Raw genomic sequence first — 17,820 nt, forward strand, 5'->3', positions numbered from 1 at the left:
TTATATTTTAGGATATTTTCTAATTAAGTTTCAAACTGCAGCTTAGATTCTGTCAATTTCCAGTAACGATCTATTCTATCACTAAGCAGCAAACATGATCTTGAATTACATCAATCTGAATAATAATAACGAATAAAAAAAAAGCAAATGTAAATATTGTAGTAGAATTTTTAAGTTGCCAACAAAGGAATATAAATAGTTATTTAACAGATAAAATCACTTTATTTTGAGTTTATTGACAGCAATTTTTTTTCAGGAACTGGTATATATAGATTGCTGACGTCTTCACTGATGTATTTAACTGCAATATTTTTTACACAGTTTGATTATCTATAAGCGAAATGTTGTTGCCCAAGAGGGATTTTTCACGAGACTAGACAACTTGCCGGGTTTGTAAAGACTAAGTGAATGATTTAAAATGATCTTAATTTAACTATGAAATTATAAAAAATTTAAATTAAATGATTCAAGAAAATAATTTTCGTTATAATAAAGAAATTAAAACACACACTATTTATAATCACCGAATTCTTAAAAATAAGTACTTTAAATAATTATTATGAGAAAAAGTATAATCATTATTTTTTTTTGATTGAATATTCCAAATATCATTGGAAGCAGTTATTTTTAATATAGCTCAAATAATATCTTTATCAAGATATTTTGAAATATATATAAATATCAGGAACCTCGTTTTATTAAACCTAGGCGAAATTTAATTGATGTGCAAAGAAGTAAATATACAATAACCTATATGCAGTAATATAGAAGATTTTTTTTTTTTTGGACGGCCCTTAAGCTTTACACCATATGACTTAAAATGAATAATACACTATGAATCAGAAACATACATTATTTCAGTTGTGTACAGATATTGCAGAAAGTGCCACTGATATATTTTAACATCCTCAAGTTTATATAAGATTTGAAAACTGGCATTGTTGCGTTTATTTCAATTAATGAGCACTAGATGGCGCCATAAGTGAAAGTCGTTTTTTTTTAGGGTTGTGTTAATTGCAAATAGTGCAAAGGAATTGAATTTATAAGCAAAAACTTATTAATATAAATTATAATAACGTTGTAGATTGTCGCAACAAGCTGCTCACACATACTGCTTTCAGTGGCTAGTCTTCTGCACCTACCAAGTACACAATAAAATAGTTTGGAACATTTTAAAGACATATCTCTTAGATTTTTTAGTTTTCGTTGGGCGATTGCACTTATAGATATAGCATTTTTTCTTTCTCTTTAGCACAGTTGAGTCTGTTTTCTCCAAACTGTGGACACTTCTAGTGCTGCTGTTTTATTTCATTTTTTTGATTTATGGACAATTTTAGGCACAGGAGACTTGAGTGTACAGCTCTTTGCCTTGCTATCATCATCAACTCGTGGCTAACGTGGACCTCCACAGTACTTTAAAAAAGGCACGGTAGGTGAGTTTTTTTTTTTTTTTTAATTTCGTTTCTCCACCCAACACCACTCCACGTGCGACCCCTAGGAGTGAGGTTGACAATACCACGATGCCCCGTTAGGAGAATGATGGGACTTGCTACCGGGTGCAGGATGATAGAGATGGAAGCTGCTCGGATGATACAGCTGATGTTGTTCGGGGGCCACTGTCTGCTGCGCATGTCCATAGGCAGCAGGATCCAGGTTACCAGGATGCACAAACAACTGAGGTTTCAAAGACAGATGCTGTAGAGAGGTGTCCGACACGTAGTGACGCATGTGTGGGATAGCCGCCGCAGCCGCTACCGCGGCGGCCTCGTTGAACGCCGATGTCTCCGCGTTCCCTGCCAGGAACTTATCCCTCGGCGATACGGACGAAGGAGGAGTCATGGCGTTGCACGAGTCCGTGAAATTTCCGCTCGAAGAGTTGGCGGCGTACGACGATATTACACCGTAGGAGTCGCCGGCCACCTTTGGCGGTAGTATGAACTGAGCTTGGTCGGCGTAAACCTCGCCGCCAGGTGGCGTTGGTAGCGTGCCTTGTACCTCGCCGTAGTAGTTATGTCGGGTCGCATGGGCTCCCGAACGAATCACCGATTCGCGATTGACGTAGATTTGTCTGAGTAGGCTGGATGCCGGTAGAGGGGCCGGCGCACCCCCAATCCACTGTATTGTTGTCCGCTGTGGCTGATGAGGATATTGGGATGGGTACGGATGGGAAGTCTTGAGCATTAGAACGTGTTCTTGGGACGTCTCTGTCGAAGTCGGTAGATGTTTGCTCATTGCGTCTTCCAGTTCTCTGACCGACATCCCAGCGGTGCCGTTGACGTCCGAATATGGCGATTTCATCGGACTCGGCGTCCTCTTCCACGGCCTGGAAATATCTCTGGTTTTGTGAGCTTCTTTCTCTTGAGCATTGGTTCCACCCAATTCGGTTTGTGGGCTCGGGGTTTGGTCACTAGATGGCAGCACCTGACACGATTCGGTCTCTGTGGGTGCACTGCCGGCACCATCGGCAAGGAAGTTCGCAGGTTCGAGCGATACTGCTTCAAGACTAGAGGTGCTTTCTGGGCGCGATCTGGGACTTTTCGCCAGTTCTTCCACTCGCAGACAGGAATCGGCGAGTTTTCTCTTTCGATGTCTATGGCTTCCATCGCAACTTAAATCGCCAACGTCGACCACCACGTGATTTTGTGGATCGGTAGTAACGTCATGACAGACATCCGACTGGAGATCGAAGTGCTGGTCTTTCGCAGAATACTCTGGAGAGATGTCCTCTTGATCCGAGCACCCACCCTGAAAAACGTAAAACCAATCATTACAAGACTATAACAAAAAGCACTTTGTCAACACAAAATAATTTCGAATGCATAATACAGTTACTGTTTATTTATTCGTGTGGGGTTCCCCCCCGTTCTTCCACCGTCCTTTAAGACTGGTTGAGCCCTCCTAGTGAGGGATTAATTATGTATTTTATGACTATAGATCCTTGTGCGTGTTCATGGGCTGGTTTGCCTGTTCTGAGACAAAAACCCGAGTTTCCGGGAGGAAAAACCCTCCACTTCCGTATGAGACAGGCTAACTCACCTTTAGGTCGAAAGCGAGCAGGTAAAGGTTTCTCACGTCGTGGGAATCGAACCTAGGTCTTTCCGACCTGGGTTCGATTCCCTATACCGACCCCAGGTCTTTCCGACCTGGGGTCGGTATAGACGAAGCCATAAACGGCTTCGTCTATACCGACTGAACTACGGAGCCTCTATATAGTTACTGAAATTATGTAACGATGAGTAAAGTGCCAAAATAATAGAAGGTCCACTATATGCAGACCTGCTTGTCCCAGTGGTTGGCGTATCCACTCTTCTAATTTGTCCCCCCCCCCCGAGTACAGAAACAGTACAAACTTTTACATTAGTTATCGATGATTTTACTTCTGTCAGACTGATTTACCTATTGTAAAGAACGTGGAAATTATGTCCTAATACTTATGCAACATAGTGTATTTATGGCATCTAAGAAATACTGACTTAGTCTGACATAAGCGATCTCGCTATCGCTTATTTGGCAGTTCATTGGTCGTTTTCTGGAAACAGATATCCTCCGCCATGTCTTGGAAGTACGAATAAAATAACAATACTTGCTTTTACAGTGTAAATGTCTAATGGTAAAACTATTATTCGCGTGGAATTTCGCATGACTCATCTCATTTTTTTTTTTTTTTTGGATTATGCTAGTGCAGATAAGTTCATCGAGCTAGAACACAGACAATATGACATATTTGATGCTACCAGCATTACAGTTTATAAATAACTAAGGGAAGCCAAGATAGATTAAAGAAAGATAAATTAAAGAAATAGGAAAACGAGATTAATTATCTTTATTTTCACTTGTAGTTAAATATTGCTATATATCCCGTCTTATGTGAAAAATAACTTATAAGTTATATAAAAGTTATAAAAATTAATAAATGCTAATATTAGGTTACGAAAAAATCACCATAATAATACACTAACTTTTAAACATTTAATTAATAATAATCATAAAAAAAGCTGTTAGGTGTTATCGTGTTTGGATTTTTTATGTTGTTTTTCCTTAAGCATATTTCATAAACTATATTTGTATAATAATAATAATGTAGTACACTAAATTTTAAACATTTAATTAATAATTATTTATTTTTTAATAGTCATTTATGTAAAACAACTATTGGATGTTGCTGTAGTTGGGTTTTCCATGTTGTTTTTCCTTAACCACATTCCAAAAAAAAAAAAAAAAAAGAAAAGAAAAGAAAAGAAATAGACAGCATTTCACATTCCACTTACCCCGTTATTTCTAACGTTTTCCTGACCTTCATTGACTGTCAGTTGTGACATGCGATTCAGTTGTTCATGCTTCTCATCTGTCCGTTGGTCATCGCTCCCGGATATAGGGGAGGTCGTGGGGCATGTTTCTCCGTCTTCAGTCAAGCCGGTACCTAGAAATAGGAAAGGATACATATATACAGGAAATGACACGTAGTATTTTGCTTCTGAGGTTCCATTAGTTGTTATTTAATCAACACAAATGAGACATTGTCAACTGTAGGATTCCCCGCCATTATGTGCTTATGACAGTCTCGCATTGCATTCTGGGATTTTTCTCTTGATAATTGGCATAATGCTTTTAAAGGATTAGACGAGTCATATAAATCCCCCAAACGTATAATTGTCTGCAATTAACATATATGATATATAATATTCTTATATCTGAAGCCTTTTTATAGAGAACTTGGGGCCAATACCCATTTAGCAGACATTTGAGAGGTAATAAATTGTTTCCAACACCTTTTTAATTTCTCTATACTTTTGATATTTCAGAATTGATGATTTTAGAGATTGATGGAGAATCAATCGACCGTGCTATGCGGTGATTGATTCATTCAATCCAACACTCTTGGAGGGTAATGGATGGCAATGCTGTAGCCAATGAAGTTCTAACTGAGGCTTGGCTATTGCTGTTACCCTCCTGCCATGATCAGAGCTTTAATTGCTCAATAACACCTTATCCTACATTGTCCTCTACAGATAACGGGGAATATGAAAAGCATTCTTGCTTCGCCCCTTTAAGCCAGTCCTTATAAGGATTTATAAGATTGATGGAAGAGCGAAAAAAAGTCCTTTTTAGGACTTCCAGGGTAACAAATGGCAATGCTGTAGCCAATGAAGTTTTAACTGAGGCTCGGCTATTGCCGTTACCCAGCCATGACTAGAGCCTCTTAGCTCGATAACACTCCATCCACACAGATTCACTTCATTCAGATGACGGGATAAAGAGTCAAGGACTCAGTCCATCGCCCAGTTCTTATATAAGAACTAAGATTGATGGAAATTGAATTGAATCGACCGTGAGATGCGGTCGAGGTAACAGATGGGCAATGTTGTACCAATGAAGTTTCGGCTGTTGCTGTTACCCCCCTTGGGCGATGAGATGAGATTCGAGAGTTTTTGAGTTCGCTCTCTTAAGGTTTTTGCCATAAGGGAGCAATTATATATCCGGGGAAGATGTTCTCCGGCACGGCCCGCTGAGGGGCTTTGTCGGTGAATGAAATATTTTCTTCGGAATTTGAGCGGTTCGGCTCGGTGGTGGGGAAGCCCGTCACTGAGTGGAACCAACGTTGAGATGAGATATGGACGGTCTTTCGCCCACTATAGAGTGGCCTAGAGATCGTCCGATTTTTTGAGAGTTCACCTTTACTTTAAACAGTCGGTGATGATTTTAAAATTTCCGTCTGTAATGTAAAATGCTCAAGTTCTTTTTTTTTTAATTCATTTAATAATTGGCTTTAGAAAGAGTGAAATGACCATAATGTAGAGAAATGAAATGATATGAGATGTATATAGAAACATGAAAATGACAGCAAAGATAATACAATGAAACATTTATTTCATAATGTAATGTTCCGATGTATTATCTTCCTGACATTTTCGTGTTTCTATATTCATCGCTCGAATCTTCATTTCTCTGCATTATTGTGAGCTTTATTCTCTTTGAGCCAATTATAAATTCACAAATTAATAATAAAATCCTAAAAGTTTTAAACTCTGAAAACTTTGGAGATCAGTAATATTTACATTCTTGAAAGGAAGGATAATTTTTAAAAAAAAAATCAGTATTCTTTTCAAAATAAATATTAAAAAAATCATCAAGTTTTAGATCTACAGTATGTTAAATCTAACTTACTGGATCGATCAGTCTTACGATTTTTTTTTTTTTTTGTTTTAAATGAATGTGATGACATAGTAATATATGTGATGCATATACATTGACAAACCGTACAATAAAAGTATTTAATTTGAAATATTAATGTGACTTAAAAAATAAATAAGATTTCAATTTATTTTAAGTACTTTTTATCGAATTAAAAATATTTTACAAAAATATAACATACCTTTAGTCGATTCATATCATAATACTATAATTAAAAACTTTGCTAATTTAATAATTTAATTTAATGGAGGATAGATTGAGAAGATCGACCGTGAGATGCGGTGATTAATAACCCTAGAGGGTAATGGATGGCAATGCTGTAGCCAATGAAGTCCTGACTGAGGCTCGGCTATTGCTGTTACCCTCCTGCCATGATCAGAGCTTTAATAGCTCAATAACACCTTATCCCTACACTGTCCTCTACAGATAACGGGGAAGATGAAAAGCATTCTTGTTCGTCCTTTTAAGAACTATTAATGTTCACAGGTTACGAAGTTATTTATTTACTACTTTGGGTTTTTTTTACCTAATCATCGTGCAATAATACTTTTTTCCCAAAACCAATTTTGAAATAATAATTCAATTACTGATTTAAATTTCTGTTCGTCAGTAGCAATTGCTTCTATGTCAATGAACAGACTGACAAAGAGTAACTGTCACCTGATTGAAAAGAGTGCATTACTCTTTTCAATCATTATTGTGGCCTTAAAACACACACAACTACACAAACTGGCCTTAGAACACACACACACAATTACAGACACCAACTCCCCCCCCCCTAATTTTCTACACCATTCAGTTTATTTACAATTTCTTATTATAACTGAAGACTAGTGAATGAACGACAAATATCGATAAATGTAGTTGCGAATTTCAAAAACTTAAGCACTTAATAAAGCCAAAGCACAGTATTATAATATTTTGCCTTTAATTGATTTATTGTTATAAGAAAATGAATACTATGTCAAAGCTAATAAACATAATATCAAAGCAAAATAAATGAAGCAATGAAAATAAGCTGTTTTGCATTATTAATGAACGTGAAGAATTAAATTACGTTTTGCATTATTAATGAAAGTGAAGAATTAAATTATATTTATAGAAGCAGTTAGTGAAATGAGTGCTAATTTAAGTGTGATTATATAAGTTTTAGATAGACATATTCCCACTAGATGATCTTAAAAACGTTGTTAGGCATTAAAAACGAAATAATTATAATTACCAGAAAAAAAATATTTGTAGAAATAATTAATAGCTCAAACTATGGTGTATATTATGTTCATTAAAATAAATGTTTATTATATTAAAAATGGTTATAATTTATATTTTATAAATTATTTTTTTATTATAGTTACTTTTTTAATAATAAAGATATATAAATTTCCTTTTTTAAAATATAGATTTATAAATATAAATTCATTCAAGGACCTTCTTTAGTGTGACGTAATTAAATGTATATTTCGATTCCTAATTAAAATATTTATTGCATTCAAAGTAGCCATTTATTATTGGGTTCTTAGTAGGAGGGGGGATTAAACTTACTATAAACAGAATAAGTCTCGATTTTTTTTTTATTACTGCAACAATATTCCGTCTTATTCTAGAGGTAAAAAAAAAAGTTAGTTTTTAGACGTTAATTGTAACCAAGTGTCTGATGTTAGTGTTCACCTACATACAGGTTATCATCCTAAACTACGTACAGGGGAGTTGCAGTACCTCTGCCCTCCTTATCAGGTAAGGAATCCCTGTCTGTTTCTCCGGAGTCGTCTGGAGTTGCATGAGAAGTGGTGGGCCTTAGTTGACTGCAGTCCATGATACAGTTATGGAGTTCCTGCCTGCTGGAAAAAGCAACGACTGTTGAATATGTTCTCAAAAAAATACTCATTACGCGAGAATTTTACACTTAATAGATTGGAAAGATGATAAATTAAAAAAAAAAAATGTTTATATACCTTATGACGTAGTTGATAGAGATGATGGTTTGTTCCTCTGCATTTTTCGAGTTGCAGATGACAGTGGCACAGGTCTGAATCCATGTGTGTCCTCCAACTTTGTTCAGAATCCTGTAGTACGTACTCATTGACTGACCCTTGGTGATTACTGCACAGAAAAAACAGAACAATAATTTTTTTCATCATATCGTAATGAGAATAATATCGGTGAAGTTTTTAATATTTAATTGCATGCATCTTTTAATAGTTATAACTCAAGAAATAGTTAGTTGGAGAGTAGTTACGCTACCCATTTTTCTCTAGTCAAGTTGGGTTTTAGAAACCACTTACAATAATTTGAGATCGATACTATTGAAATACTTTTTTTCTTGGGGGGGGGGGGGTCATAATGCACATGTTGAAGGGTGATAAATGGCCGAGGGGAGGCAAGTATGTTTTTCTCTTTAGGAAAATACACTAAAACTACAGTGCTTATATTAACATATGAATTCGCAATGTGTGTGTGTGAATGATCAAAGTTTCTGTCCTTATCAGTACAGACTTATACTTACAATCGACATGGCACTTGCGTAATTTTTCTACGTCTTGTCCGTGGCAAAGACTGTACATATTTTTCCCCGTCATTTCCTCTGCTGTGTAGTCCAGGAGTTCGGACACCCTGTGGTAAGTAAAAGGTTTACTTTATAACTTGCTTCAAACGGACATCAACAACAGCAACAAAGGCACTAATACAACTAGTCTGTTAAAATTTTGAATAGATTCTTCTTATAGTTATGTATGATGGATCTTCTAGCTAATTATTGTTTCAGAAATTATGTCATTTATAATGATATACATGACATGAATGTTATTTTAATCAAAAATTTAATTAAATCGATATATTTTAACAGTAATTCTAAACACCAAAGTTTTTTTAAAAAAATCTGTCTAAAATTTAATCTATTCTGCGACATTTAAAGCCGGATGTTGACCGGGATGAGCCGGCGATGATTAATACCCTTGGAGGGTAATGGATGGCAATGCTGTAGCCAATGAAGTTCTAACTGAGGCTCGGCTTTTGCTGTTACCCTCCTGCCATGATAAGAGCTTTAATAGCTCAATAACACCTTATCTCTACACTGTCCACAACAGATAACGGGGAAGATGAAAAGCGTTCTTGCTTCGCCTCTTTAAGCCAGTCCTTATAAGGACTAAAGCCGGATGTGAATTTCGAATTCCAGAGGGTAACAGATGACAAAACTGTAGCCAATGAAGTTTTAACTGAGGTCGGCTATTGCCGTTACCCCGCCATGACCAGAGCTTATAGCTCAATAACACTCTATCCATACATTTTCTTCTACAGATAACGGGGAATATGAAAAGCATTATTGCTTTACCCATCTAGCCAAACAAATAAACAAATAAATAAAATTGGATGTGTATTAAAATAGTCAGATGACTTACCTGGGTTCGCAGTGAGACACCCTGAAGTCAAATGATAACCTCATGACAAACATATCGTTCTCTAACCTCAGCTCGTTAATGGAAGGGGGAGGGAGTGCAATGGCAAGTGCGACCATCCCCATTATCGTGGGCGGTTGTCTCCGGTTGTGGGAGAAGGTGAGCTGTGGCCGGAGATGAGAAGTTACTAACAAAACCTGTTGAAAGGAACCACAGTTATAAGAGAGATAGGCATAAACATTAATAATTCTATTATTAATGTTTAAAATTCTATTAAAAGACAGAACATTCCTGATGCTTACTGTACTGATGTAACTTTGCAAAATAAACTAGTGACGTCAACAATATTAGTTCTCTTTTAGTTAGCGATGTCATTGCTTGATGCCTAATCATTGACATCAGCAAAGGATATATTTCATCACCTCTGAAATAACTATTATTTATAAACCAAGCAACGGATAGGTTGTTCTTGCTTGATAATCTTTTATAAGCGTCGATCGCTTATTTGTGACATTCTGAGGACGAAATTGTGACATGCGGAACTTGTTATCTACATGTTACCATGGAGGTCACGACTAGACCTTGCCAAGACGCATGGTCACGGCTTTGAGGATAGTAGAACAGCAGGATGCCCAGTTGGACCACACACACATACATCCTTCCAGTGATAAGTTAATAGCAATTCGATGTTCTAGAAGAAAATAGGACTTGGTCGAGGTTTCTTGTTGGAACTTGGCCAAGACTTCATCCACATCCGGTGCATACAAGACTGATGAAGAATTACAATGTCTATTTCAGAAGTAACAAACTAGTTTGTGAAGCACAGCTGACATTCCTCTTGACCTATGTCCACCGAGGACCTCAAAATCCTTCCTTTGTGACCCTTCTCCCTTCCCTGTGACGACCTTAGAAGAGTAAACGAGGTAGTTCATAGTTCAATATTACGTACAAAAAAGAAACCGTTCAATGGAAAGATGTTAACATACGTACCCTGTAGCCAGATGTCTTAAAGTGGCAGCCTCTCTTAGTTAATGTTGACTTCATTCTAATACAGAATGACCTTTCGAGACCTTGATACGGTGAGCTGTCTCCTAAAGTCATAACAGGTGCTGAAACAGAAAAAAAGAAAGAATGAGAAACGATATTTGCAAGTACTACCATCTGTCGGTAAAAATAATTTAGTAGCTCAATGTTATCATTGGTAACAGAAGTAAACAAATATGATATGTTGGATTGATTATGACGTCATGTTAAGCAAGATATTGCGTAATTGAAATTGTTCAAGTTTACGTTGGCATTCTTACCGGGTCTGTCAAGCCCAGTGGGAGTAGACGGTCCAGCAGTTGTGGATGAACCATCGTCAGAGCCTACGGAGGCTGGAGAAGTTACGGACGGGGACTGACAAAGATTGATACCTAAGAGTTCTGCGAGTTCTGCTTGATCTGCTTGATGAATGTAGTCAAAGACGCTACTTCCGGTCATCTCCACCTGGTGGCAGGAAGTGGAAGTAAACAAAACACACAATAAATAGCATGAAAAATTAATTCAAAAAATAAACTCCGTTGAAAGGATTATAAATGTGATATTATCGGTAAAGCATACCTGTGACAGGCCCAAGTATATAGATACAGTTTCCGATATGTACAAGAATCGACCATCGGCTGCCAGAGCGAAGGCAAACCCATCGAGTGACTGGAAAGAAGAAAGAAAGAAAGAATATTTAAATTTGCCAACCGATGACTACCAATATACTATTAGTAATATCACTATGGCAACCTCTTTGTTGCGATGGTGAGTACCTTAGCTTAATGATGAATTTATGTGACGCTTTTTTTTTAACTATGTACATTTTGCAAATCTATTTTAAGGAGTGACACGTGGCTCTTCTAAGACACACCAGGGATAAAAAAAAAGTTTTCAGCAGATGTGAACCTTGAGTTATCAGATAAACAAATCGTGGCTCGTATGAAAAACACGTATGGCATAATAGAGATGGCAGCTGGTTTTTCGTCAAAATATGACACTGTAGCGTTTCTGATAGACAGATGGTGAGTTTGTTAGCAGACGTTGTTATACCGTTAACAAAACTATCTATTTCGTTTCCATTGGGTATTGAAAACGACTTATATATTTTTCATTTTGTTGGAAAAGTAAACGCTTCTGAACTAACGAAGTTCGGATTAACGAGACTAAATTCTCCCAAATAAAAAGATGGTAAAATTAATCACCGCTTAGAAGCATTTTCTGCTTCCTATCTTTTCAAACTTAATAGATTATTTTTAATTTTAAAACGCCAGTAAACTATTATCTAATTTTTAAAAAAACTTTTCAAGTAGATCTACCCACTACCATTATCTAAACAGGGAGCAATAGGAACAATCTCAACGAAGAAAATTTATACGTTCAGTGTAGGCTCAAAGGACATCGGTGTCATCTGGCAACGGACGAGGTGGAGCCTAAAGATGCAAGCACGTGACTCGAGTAACAAGACCTTGAGTTAGCCAACAACTCCTAGTTCTGTTTCGTAATAAAAACCAACAAAACATTGATTTATGGTTCTTCACACCGCAAACCGATTGCAAGATACTTTAGAATTCTGGCATCGAACATCGAAAGGTTGGACAAAAAAAAGAAAAAAAAAGAATTTCCTGTAATATTTACGTATCACGAAACATTCAAGGTAGTTTGAAATGAGTCTGTTGATTAATGAAAGTCATAAAGACTAGTGACTAGCGCAGTTGATATCATCAGGTTGAAAACAAGTGATACAAAAAGACCGATGCTATTTTTGCATGCATCGTGTGTCGTATTCCAAAGACCGAATGTCGGTTTTTGTGTGATGAAATCTATTGTTACTTATCAAAAGATGGCTAACTCAGTACTTGGTAACTAGCAACGTTTGTTGCCCCCAGTTGAGTTTAAAACAGCTTTTCATCGACAAATGTACTAAATTAACTATATTTTATTTTACAAGGCATGTTATTAAATGGTAGAGTTATGTTGTCGGAAGGATCAAATGCTAAAATATTTTATATATATTTTATATAAAGCATAATATTATTTGAATGGTAGCGTTATGTCGTCGGAGGATCAAATGCTAAAATACGGGCATAGAACAACTGAATTTGACACACACCGAATTAAACGATCCAGTATGATATGATATCTCTGCGTGATTCTTGAATCTTTTACCAATAGCCCAATCAAGAACATGGCGAAGCGATTCGCAATGAATTCTGTGAATAATTGAACAGAATGATAATTGACAATTGACATTTATTCTTTAAGGGTGAAGCAAAATGCTTTTCATATTCCCCGCTATCTGTCGTGGTTACAGTGAGGGTAAAATTTACGAGCAGTTTGCTCGTCCTGAATGGGCATAAAGATTATGCATCGCTATAGGAGGCTAATATAGTTTTTGGTCTTCTATATTTTAATATTCATAATACATAATATTCTATATTATGTCCGTTGGCTCGTATGCTGCAGCTTGTTGAACCAAATCGTTGGGATGTGTGGACGTCTTTAGAAAAAATTTGGAAGCTAAGGATTGTAGATAAGAGAGAATATAGGGAATACTTGTGTCTCTGTGGAGTTGGCTGTTTCTAACATACCACGGGGCGTTCAAAATCATTCTCAAGCACTTGTTCTGCACTCGCTGTATCTTAATAATGTTAGTATTAGAGGTGTGGCTCCAGGCCGGAGAGGCATAGGTGATTATAGGACGAATCGTCATCTGGTATAGCTGCAATTTGATTCTGTTGCTGAGTTTGCTATTTCTATTAATTAGCGGGTAGATCTGAGCTATGGCTTTAGATGCTTTTGCACATGCAGACTTGATATGTTGGTTGAAAGATAGCTTTTTGTCGAGAATCACACCCAGGTAATTTGTTTCTTTCTGCCAGGGAATTTTAGTATTGAATAGTAACACATCTCCTGCAGGAGAGATTGGCCTTTTTGAGAAAAGAACCGCTGAGCTTTTCAGGGGGTTGACTTCCAATCTCCACTTGGAGAACCAACCCTCCAGCTTTAGAAGGTTTTCTTGAAGCTTTCTGGTAATGAAGTGGGGTCTGAGAGATCTGGTTAGTATTGCCGTATCGTCAGCATACAGTGCTAAAATGGAAGTCATCGGATTGTGTGGGATGTCTGACATGTATACAGAAAACAGCATTGGAGCCAGTAGAGATCCCTGCGGCACTCCAGCAAAGATATGGCGCTGGGACGATGTAGAACCGTTGATTTTTACTTGCATTGATCTATTCTGAAGATATGAACGGATTAGATGAACCATTTTTAGTGAGATACCGGCTGAGATAAGTTTGTGCAGGAGTCCAAAATGCCAGAATTTGTCAAATGCTTTAGATAGGTCTAGGAATACAGCTCCTGTACACTGGCGCCAGTTGTAACTGGTGGTGATATATTCCACAATTCTGTGGATTTGCTGGGTAGTACTATGGTGTTGTCGAAAACCAAACTGTTCTTTAGGGAGGATGTTTAGGTCATTTACTGAGGTTTGGAGTCGTGAGAGGATGACCTTCTCTGCAACCTTACCCAGATTGGAGATGAGACTGATTGGACGATAATTCTGTGGTAAGTGTGGGTCTTTGCCTGGCTTATGTATAGGAATAACATCAGCCATTTTCCAGGTGGAAGGAGAATAGTGAAGTCTTAAGATTGCATTTATTATACTGGTCAGATGCACTATAGCTTTTCGAGGCAGCAGCTTGATCACCCTGTTTGAGATGCTGTCTGGTCCAGGAGTTTTTTAATAATATCATATAATTGAACAGGTGATGCGGGTGCAATATGATCAGCACTGGTATCCGGGAGGTTTAGTGCATGCCTAACCTGTCTGTGGATTTTGTACAGATGATTGAAATCAATGTTGTTATAAGAAGGTTTGCACTGGTCCTCAAGATTTTTAAGTATGGCTTCTGCCTTATCTGCATCTGTGTGGACTAGGCCCTGGTTTGAGATTATAGGGGAGAGGGATCTGTTTTTATTTTTTTTGATGTTTCTCAGTAGGCCCCAGATAGAGTGATCAATAGGTGAGATAGAGACTAACTTTTTATCCCAAACTTCGTTTCTATGTGTTTTAAGTGCATCTCTTACTGCTCCATTGAATCTTTTAAGAGAATGATAATCTTTTCTTTGAGCTTTTAATATAATTATGATATTTAGGAATGCAATAAGTGTGTATATATGTATTAAAAAGATTGTTTGATTATATAAGAATTTTCAATTTTTTTAATATTTTAGTATATAGAAATATTATAATGCAGTAAAAATACTAATAAAATACTTATTATAATTCAGAAAATAAGTGTATATAAATCAATATAAAAAAAAGGATATAAAAAAAGGATTTAAGAGTTCAAAAGACTGGTAATGAAAATTCAGATCTTTACCTGTAGAATGTGCGTTGCTTGATGGTGTTCGAATATCTCCATGGCAACAGCGTTTATTGAGCGCGGCCTGAGTGAGCTACCTGAAATAATTAAAAGAAATATATTTTTGTTTTAAATTATAGGAATTATCAGCTTATCTCAATTTATAAAATATTATTTGGCGTAGCAAATCAGAAGCGAACCTATTTACTAAGAGATGACATACTTTATGAGCGCCATTGTGTAGAAATGATTTGATGACATTTCAGGAAGGAACGAATATTTTTGTATGGGCTCGCGAATGTTAAGATGTGTAAGCGAAACATCGAAGTCGGCAGAGATACAACTGAGGTCAACATCGATGGACCGCAGCGAAAAACCCAAGAGGGGGAGGGGGGGGTGAAGTAGGATTGTTGATAATCCTTAGATGACTTCTTCAACAGCTACTAATGACCGCTATAAGAATAAGCACCACAAACACTTGGGAATACTAAGCATCACCCAATAGGAAAGGCGGGGGGGGGGGGGGAGAGAAGGATAATTGGAACCGACAAACGTGTCTATTTTTCAGATGGACACAAATGACCATAATCCTCCAGTCTTCTTGTTATCGGGCGATTACCGAACACATCATCTTGCTCTGAAACATCGGGATTAGAAGGCATGGAAAGGCGTTTAACACGCTACGAACTTGCTTGAACACCGGACTTCGCACTAAACAATACGACAATCCGGATGTTCTCTTGATTAAAGAGCCCCCCCCCCCCTCAAGACTCTACGAAGTTGCATGCCGAAAAACTATGAAAATACTTATAACAAGCATGCTAGGTGTCGTTAGAACCATTTACAATCAACGGAAACAACTTGGGTTTTGGATACGATTGCTAATACGATGATGATAGTACGAAAATGAATGCCGTTGGGCCGTGTTAAACAATGAAAAGCTTCATACGTATGTACTATTTGTGGCCATTAAGGTAGAATGCGATATTGCTTATGCCAGTTGTTATATTTAATTATCGTGTTTGTGCTATTAAAACAAACCTGAAATATATTATAAATCTTTTAGGTTTCTAAAATTATTTTTCTATTAAATAATAATATAAGTTTATTTTTATTTTAAAATTAAGTTTAAATTTTAATAAAAGCGAAGAAAATACATTTTTATCTATGTAAATTTTACAAACCTATCAAGAGTTTACATATAAAAAATACAAGTTTTAAAAATATGACAAATTGAAGTTGAAGTTGTTCATTCCAGTTTAAGAACTGGAATATCATCATGTTCTCCTAATTATGAGACACTGGCCAATGAAATGAAATGCCAAAGATCACACTAACTTACATATATATATATATATATATATATATATATATATATTATATTTAAAATTTTATATAATGCAAACTTTTAAGTAATAAAAGATTTGATTATAATGTAAACTTTGTATGTATTAATTTAACAAAAGAATTCAAAAAACTTGCTTTTAAAAATAGATGGTGCCCGTCGCCCTATCGGTATTTTATTTTAGAATGTGCTCTAGGAAACAAAAAGGTTGGGAATCCCTAGTCTAGATTATCACAAAATAACCTTCTATTTCTGTACTTCAATCCTTATATCCTTATAAGGACTGGCTTAAAGGGGCGAAGCAAGAATGCTTTTCATCTTCCCCATTATCTGTAGCGGACAGTGTATGGATAAGGTGGTATTGAGCTATTAAAGCGCTGATCATGGCAGGAGGGTAACAGCAATAGCCGTTACCCTCCTGGGAATACTAAGCTCAATAACATCTTATCCCTACACTGTCCGCTACAGATAATGGGGAAGATGAAAAGCATTCTTGCTTCGCCCCTTTAAGCCAGTCCTTATAAGAATATAAAGATTGAAGTACAGAAATAGAAGGTTATTTTGTGATAATCTAGACTAGGGATTCCCAACCTTTTTGTTTCCTAGAGCACATTCTAAAATAAAATACCGATAGGGCGACGGGCACCATCTATTTTTAAAAGCAAGTTTTTTGAATTCTTTTGTTAAATTAATACATACAAAGTTTACATTATAATCAAATCTTTTATTACTTAAAAGTTTGCATTATATAAAATTTTAAATATAATATATATATGTAAGTTAGTGTGATCTTTGGCATTTCATTTCATTGGCCAGTGTCTCATAATTAGGAGAACATGATGATATTCCAGTTCTTAAACTGGAATGAACAACTTCGAATGCGCGTCTACTTTACATTGTATACGTTTAATACTCGTCATATGCCATTAATGCATGCGTCATATAGCATGCTAAGAATTGTTGCGTGATTATTTCAAACTATACGGCACACGGTTTAGCAGCGGTGGACACACACAAATTGGTCGACGGACGCCATGGTGCCCGCGGGCATAGGGTTGGGAACCCCTGATCTAGACTATTAGGAATTGCCTTTCTCGTGACCCCGGTGTTACCAACACAAAAATTAATAAAATAATAGATTCATGTCGCGATGAACTCACTCCCTTTAAACCGAACTACTTATTCAACGGTAGAGCAACAGTCATAAAAACAATTCTAAAACCAATGCTGCTACACACAATCAACCTAACAAACATCACAGACACACAAGACAACGCTATTTACAGACAAATAATCTACTTTTTCTGGAAACACGAAGTACGCAGAGTTTTTCTCCATCTCCCCTCCCCTCCCCGCAAGGAGGGTTTGCCCTGCCTATCCTCAAATATACTGCTACCTCACCAACACTGTTCAAACGATACGGAAAGCATTGGCATCGAATCCTTTTTCTGGCAATTAAATTAGATATTTTATAGAACATTTCCTACCCTACCCTACCCTA

General features: G+C 36.6%; 1 protein-coding gene across 1 annotated transcript in view; it reads right to left on the reverse strand.

Moving 5' to 3' along the window:
- Positions 1-904: 904 nt before the first annotated feature.
- The window catches only part of LOC150101478 (protein trachealess-like), a 166,791-nt gene continuing 149,875 nt past the window's right edge, over positions 905-17,820 (reverse strand). Inside the window, exons 3-12 of the mRNA XM_090400269.1 lie at positions 14,993-15,072; positions 11,187-11,276; positions 10,889-11,072; positions 10,575-10,693; positions 9,588-9,781; positions 8,696-8,802; positions 8,145-8,292; positions 7,909-8,030; positions 4,269-4,420; positions 905-2,745 (exon numbers count right to left, since the gene is read on the reverse strand). Of these exons, the coding sequence (XP_090256395.1) occupies positions 1,495-2,745; positions 4,269-4,420; positions 7,909-8,030; positions 8,145-8,292; positions 8,696-8,802; positions 9,588-9,781; positions 10,575-10,693; positions 10,889-11,072; positions 11,187-11,276; positions 14,993-15,072 (2,447 nt within the window). The 3' untranslated portion in view covers positions 905-1,494. The remainder of the gene's footprint in view (positions 2,746-4,268; positions 4,421-7,908; positions 8,031-8,144; positions 8,293-8,695; positions 8,803-9,587; positions 9,782-10,574; positions 10,694-10,888; positions 11,073-11,186; positions 11,277-14,992; positions 15,073-17,820) is intronic.

This window comes from Typopeltis vanoorti, chromosome 11 (genome assembly GCF_054136105.1).
Source record: "Typopeltis vanoorti isolate ZY-2024b chromosome 11, IOZ_Tvanoo_1.0, whole genome shotgun sequence".
Taxonomy (NCBI): Eukaryota; Metazoa; Arthropoda; class Arachnida; order Uropygi; family Thelyphonidae; genus Typopeltis; species Typopeltis vanoorti.